At 44.7% G+C, this 6585-nt stretch overlaps 1 protein-coding gene across 1 annotated transcript in view; it reads left to right on the top strand.

Moving 5' to 3' along the window:
• Window positions 1–5844, top strand: part of DDX10 (DEAD-box helicase 10) — a 165248-nt gene extending 159404 nt beyond the window's left edge. Inside the window, exon 18 of the mRNA XM_052671318.1 lies at window positions 4707–5844. Coding sequence (XP_052527278.1) covers window positions 4707–4896 — 190 coding nt within the window. The 3' untranslated portion in view covers window positions 4897–5844. The remainder of the gene's footprint in view (window positions 1–4706) is intronic.
• Window positions 5845–6585: the final 741 nt, after the last annotated feature.

Raw genomic sequence — 6585 nt, forward strand, 5'->3', positions numbered from 1 at the left:
GCCTTCAGAGATACAACCTGATTTCTGATCTGATTTTATCCAACATCCAGGCACAAAAGTTTTTTTAATATATTTACATTCTCTTGGATAAACTGAACAAACAACAGTTTAAAACACATTAGAGAGCAAAGTTTCAGATCTTGCATATTATTCACAGCTTTTTCTTGAGCTTTTTCCCATTTTGCATCATTCATTCGAAACAGTGGCCGCCACGGTCTGGTAAGTCTCCCATCAATGGCTTCTCTTCCTATACTTGGTGGCAACTAGAAAAAGCTGCTGCCTGCATAGATAACTTTGCCTTTTCATAAATTCTGTTTTCAAGCTGTCCTCTCAGAATCATAAAAGGGCTTGGGTTGGAAGGCACCTCTAAGATAACCTAGTTCCAGCCCCTGCTATAGGCAGGGATGCCTCCCCCTAGACCAGTTTGCTCAGAGTCCTATCCAGCCTGGCCTTGAACACCTGTAGGGAGGAGGCAACCTGATCCAGTGCATCACCACCCTCATAGTAAAGAATTTCGTCCTAATATCTACTCTAAATCTACCATGTTCCAGTTTCAAACCATTTCCACTCATCCTGTTGCTACACGACCTCACAAAAAGTCCCTTCCTAGCTTTCCTGTAGGCCCCCTTTAGGTACTGGAAGGCTACTGTAACGTCCCCCTGGAGCCTTTTGCAGGCTGAAGAGCCCTGGGTCTTTCAGCCTGTCCCCACAGGGAAGTTGTTCCAGCCCTCTGATCATCTTCGTGGGCCTCCTCTGGGCCGGCTCCAACAGCTCTATGTCCTTCCTGTGTTGTGGCCCCAGAGCTGGATGCAGTTCTCCAGGTGGGGTCTCATGAAAGCAGAGTAGAGGGGCAGCCATCTCCCTTGCCCTCCTGGTCACACTTCTCTAGATGCAACCCAGGATACGGTTGGCCTTCTGGGCTGCAAGCGCACACTGCTGGCTTGTGTTAAATCTTTCATCAGCTGAAACTCCCAGATCCTTCTCCTCAGGGCTGCTCTCAAGCCGTTCTCCACCCAATCTGTATCTGTACTTGGGATTGCCCCATCCTGGTGCAGGACCTTGCACTTGGCCTTGTTGAACTTCATGAGGCTCGCATGGGCGCACCTCTCAAGCCTGTCCAGGTCTCTGTGGATAGCATCCCTTTCCTCTTGCATGTCAGCTGCACCGTTCAGCTTGGTACCATCTGCAAACTTGCTGAAGGTGCACTCAATCCCACTTCTTTGTAGCCTACAAAGATGTTAAATAACACTGGTCCCAGCACCTGAGGAACGCCACTCATCATCCGTCTCTATTTGGGCATTGAGCCGCAACCACAACTCTCTGAGTGTGACCACCCAGCCAATTCCTTATCCAGCGAGTGGTCCATCCATCTATTCTGATGTCCAGATGCAAGTTGAATACTGGGAATTAACGGCTATTTTTCCCCTTGGTATGTCCTCAAAAGACAATTGGGTGATTATTTGTTACTAATTAAATTAAGAGAGTTTCCTGGTGTATTGTTGTCAGGGTTTGAGTTACAAGTAGATGGATCCCTGTTGTCCAGATGCATTTCAGGGGCTGGATTCATAAAGTGTGCTTTTAGTGCTTGTGTAATAACAGTTACCTGTCAAAGGACAGTACCTTCCTTTGTTGTTACAGCTGTGCAAATGGCGACCACAGAAATTACTGCGTGTGTTGACAAATCAGCTCTTGGTACCTCTTTGCTCTGTAAACACAGCGCAGTAAATCTTTCCATTGGGAGTTTCAGCCCATGTGGGCAGCTCAGGCTGCTGCAGCAATGAAAAGCTAAATTGCACCAGATGGTGGAAGGAAGGAATTGTAATCCAGCTGTACGTGCCACTTTTTAAGTGTTGTAAATAGGAGACAAAGAGGCACACCAGTTTTGGTCTGGATCAGAATTGTGGATTTGCTTTCTAACTACATTTTTGTGTTAGAAAATAAGTCACTTCAGAATTACTTTATTTTATTTTGGCTGTTGCAGTGGACGCCAGCTGGCAGTGCATCAGTGTGTGGGTATTTGAGGAGTAAGGGGCCATTTATGCCTGTGGAAAGTGACCAGTGATAAAAGATCAGCTCTGTGGGGTGGGCTGGTGGCCCTGAACTTTCTGCATCATGAAAACACAACCCTACAGCTCTCTTCATCACTCAGTGGCTTCTCTGCCATTTTCCTGTGTTACACATTCCTCCTTATTCACTTTGTAGTTTACAGCCTGGTAGTAGGGGTTAAATTAGTGTGAAAATACTCCTGCTGCTGATGTGTAGATACATATTTAGGATGCAAATGGGATCCTGGGCTCCATCAGGAGAGGGGTGGTCAGCAGGGAGAGGGAGGTGATTGTCCCTCTCTACTCGGCTCTTGTGAGGCCCCACCTGGAGTACTGTGTCCAGGTGTGGAGCCCTCAGTACAAGAAAGACATAGAGATCTTGGAAAGGGTCCAGAGGAGGGCGACTAAGATGATCAGGGGGCTGGAGCACCTCCCCTATGAGGACAGGCTGAGGGAGTTGGGCTTGTTCAGCCTGGAGAAGAGAAGGCTGCGGGGCGACCTCATTGCAGCCTATCAATACCTGAAGGGAACCTACACCCAGGAGGGGAGTAAACTCTTCAGAAGGGCTGACAACAGCAGGACTAGGGGAAATGGATCAAAGTTGAAGGAGGAAAGATTTAGGTTGGATGTTAGGGGGAAGTTCTTCACAAGGAGAGTGGTTAGGCCCTGGAACGGGCTGCCCAGGGAGGTTGTGGATGCCCCATCCTTGGATGTGTTCAAGGCCAGGTTGGACGGGGTCCTGGGCAACCTGATCTGAATGTGGATGTTTGGTGGCCCTGCTAGGCAGGGGGGTTGGAACTACATGATCCTTGAGGTCCCTTCCAACCCAGGTGATTCTGTGATTCTGTGATTCTGTGATGCACTATTAATCCAGCACCATGACCCCTCAATAATAACAACAGCTTGACTCAGCACAATCTACCTCAAAGCCTACAGTGAAAATCCTTGTCACTGCTCTTTTTTTTTGCGGAAGAAATCAGAAGCTTCACAGTTGCATTTGAATGTGTTTTATATTTAAATTTGACACCTTGCAAACATCTAAACTCCAAAGTGAAATGCTTTTTGGTGTTTAAAGTCTGTTTCCTAACTTGTGAGATTTCTTTGTTGCTTTAACTGCTGAGATGTTTTGAGCTGGTGTCCTAGATGAAGCATTAGTCAATTAGGAATGCAAAGCAGGCTTCAGAGTCGATTCAAATGCTGGAAATAATTGGCTCTTTTGCAAACAAGCTAGGACTGCTTTTACTTAATGAAGCTTCAGCATCACTGCTTTTAAAGCAGACCTCCCTAATCTGTTCTGATCAAAAGGGCATAATCCCAAACCTACAGTGGCCACTTGGAAGCAGGGCTTGAGGGTCTTTTTGCACACTCTCCAGGTAGGTTTTGTACTCACGGAGCGTCTTGAGCACTGCAGAGTGAGAAAGCTGTCCTTGTGCCAGAAAAGGAGTAAAATAAACATTTGTAGTGAGCACTGAAAAGCCACCCCCATGCAAATGACAGCTCAAAAATGACAAGTTGTGAAGTCCTATGAAATATCCCAGTTTCAGGAGAAGTATTCGAACGCGTCGTCCTCAGCTGTTGCATTACACTGGTTCTTCTGGTGTGGAAGGGGAAGGTCCATGTGAATGTAGGCTGCATCACTTGTTTTAACAGTGAGAATGTAAGGTATTTCTCCTGGATTTTCCCTCCTGTCTCTGTGTTGTGATGAGTGAGCAGGAGCTGGCATCTCCTCCGCAGCAGGTGGGACGGAGAGGGAGCAGCCTGCTGCATGGCCACCAGGTGCTCCTCTGCTGTGTTAAAGTGTGGCACCAGGGTGCACAGCAGCTGCACTCGGAGCCCAGGTCCATCCATAGTGCAGGATGCCAGGAGCTGAACCTACTGTAGGGAACCTGATTAAGGAGGAACTTGGACTTGATGATCTCCAGAAGTTCCTTTCCAGCCTCTGCGGTTCGGTCATTCAGTGAAAGCTGTGTGCTTGGGCTTTCCTGTTGCTGCTGTCATTTGGCCATGTGACAGAAGTGGCAGTTTTAAAACATACGCAGCTGTTTGGTCCAGATTGAAGGCTGCAAATGCCAATTCATTCCAATCTTAGCAAAAGCAGCAGAAGGAACAGAAATTCACCAGGGAAAGGAACTGAGTTTGGGTATGCCTCACGTGGCAAAGAGGTGGTTAATAGCTTCCAAGGACTTATTCTTGAAAAAATGGGAAAGAGGGGCTTGGATGAGATGGACTCAAATCAAAACTGCAGTAAGTAAGGGTAGGATTTGCCAATGAAATGACAATTCTCATCTTTTTATTGTGATTGCAGATTTATTATAGGTGATCGTGAACGCATGTCAGGGTCCACTGACACATCACTAAATCAGCTTTGTCAAGTTGTCTGTGGCTGAATAAGGCGGTAAATATTGGATAAGGCTGATGGTGATATCTTGATATACTGTAATCAATTAAGACAGCAGAGCATTCAGCACCACCTCGGTCTGAGAGCAATTCTAATTTAGGCATGCAGAGTTCGTCAGCTTCTGTTGCTTTACTCTTCTAGATTGTAATTTTGTTTGCTCTTATCTTGACATAAATTTGCCTTGTTTAAAATGAATTGTTTGATTACATGATGATATTGATTACCACAGTTGTTAAAAAAGAGTAATTGATTTTTTTCTGTAGAGAACTTGAGGAGAAGAGTGGAAGAAAGAGAAGAAGCCGCAGTGACAGCGTAGCAGCAGGAGAAATGCCACAGAAAAGAAAGAAGGCAAAATTCAGCCATGAGGAGGATCACCTTTTGCCATTGGATACGGGGCTCTCTCTGGCAGAGGATGAAGAGCTTGTCCTGCATCTGCTCAAGAGTCACAGCTAATTATTTTCCTGCACTTTTTTTTTTTTTTTGGGGGGGGGGTGGGCGCAGACATATTCACAGTTTTGTTGGTAGTCCACACAAAGTAAATATGGCATGTGGGCAAATGGATAGCTGAAGATAGCTGTGGTCCATGTGCAATGGGCTTGCCTCACAGTACCTTGTAGATTATAGACAAGGACTGGTTTGATTTATAAGACTTTCTGAACCAACTTTCCAACCTAAATCCTCAGATGTCATCTTCCCATAATATGTTTATAATTTTAAATCTCCAGATTTTGAAGCAATTCTCTTTTTTAAATTAATCCTGCTTTAAATAAAAACAGGAGGCTCCTTTCTTGGCTGTGTCAGGTTTGCTATTTTGGAAGATACATGTGTACTAAAATTTCTAAAGAAATACAGTTGGCAGCTCAAATCATACTCCTTAAAAATAATTTTTTTGTCTTATGTGTATCATGTACATGTATTTAAAATACTTTATTAAAATTTCTAAGCGTTGGTATGGACTTACAGTGTGTCTTCTGGTTTTGTTATGAAAACACTCATTTATCCGTCTGTTATCATTTCCCCTATGACTCTGTCACTTGCATTAGGCAATTCAGAAAACCACTTTTAGAAGCTAAATTCTTGGGTTTGAGTCCCATCTGAGGGAGGACAGTGTGACACCTGTCCTGGTTTTATGCTTTTTGGTTTTCAGTATTCCGCATCGTACCATCATGCAGTGCACTGGGAGTTGAAGTGTTGATGCTCCAATTCCAGGCACCTCTTCCCCCATACATTTATGGAAGCCATGGGATCTGGCCCTTCCTGGTGGGGCGCTCTCCTACTGCCTGGCAGTGGGTGCTGGAGGTGCTCTCCTAGCCTTTCCAAGCTTTTCAGGTTTGATTCGGTCTCAGGAACTCTTTCTCTCCTATCTTATTTAATTTATTAGTCTCAATTTCAATTAGATTGTATTATATTGTGTTATCTTGCATTCTGATATCATAGTTAGTAAAATAAGTTCTCCTCCATAGATCGTTGCCACTGTTTTTTAGTTCCTTCCTTGAGCCCAGTTCCCATCTCCCTACCCCTTTTCCTTTTCCCTTCCCGTTTTGTGGGGCTGGGGGTTGCAGGGGCCTGCTGCCCCCCTGTCACAGAAATAGATTGATCTGGTTAACTCCATGACAATACTCCAAAAGGAAATAATGCTGCCTAAGGAAGTCAGTTACACAGTGCACGTTATGTAGCAGGAACACCTGAAAGATTGCAGCCTTAAAGTAGGTTTGTTTGTTTGTTTGTTTTCTTTTTTCTTTTGAATAGATTAAATACAACGAATAAAAGATGATTTGTTTTCTAGCCATGTTGAAGTTTCATCCCATCAAAGAATGGCTGTTTATTGCCAATTTTGTGCGTGGTTTCCCCAACTGCTGCACCATAATGAACAGTAACAAGGCATCTGCTGTTGGTTCCTTCCCATGGAAGGGAAGCAGCAGCCATTCTTGTCTTCCCCCCTAACAGTACTGGCACATCATTCAGAAACACAAACAAAACATGGTGAGTATTTACAGACAGTATGGAGAATGATCAAAACTGAATTTTGCACATTTCAGCAGTGAGTTAGACAAAGGGAAGTCTGTTTTCCGAGAAAATGAAGGAGAGCAGGAGAATTCAATGTTTGGCTTGTTGACAGTGTTTTTGACAGTGAAGAGGTCT

Source organism: Tympanuchus pallidicinctus, unplaced genomic scaffold, assembly GCF_026119805.1.
Source record: "Tympanuchus pallidicinctus isolate F22 unplaced genomic scaffold, pur_lepc_1.0 scaffold11, whole genome shotgun sequence".
Taxonomy (NCBI): Eukaryota; Metazoa; Chordata; class Aves; order Galliformes; family Phasianidae; genus Tympanuchus; species Tympanuchus pallidicinctus.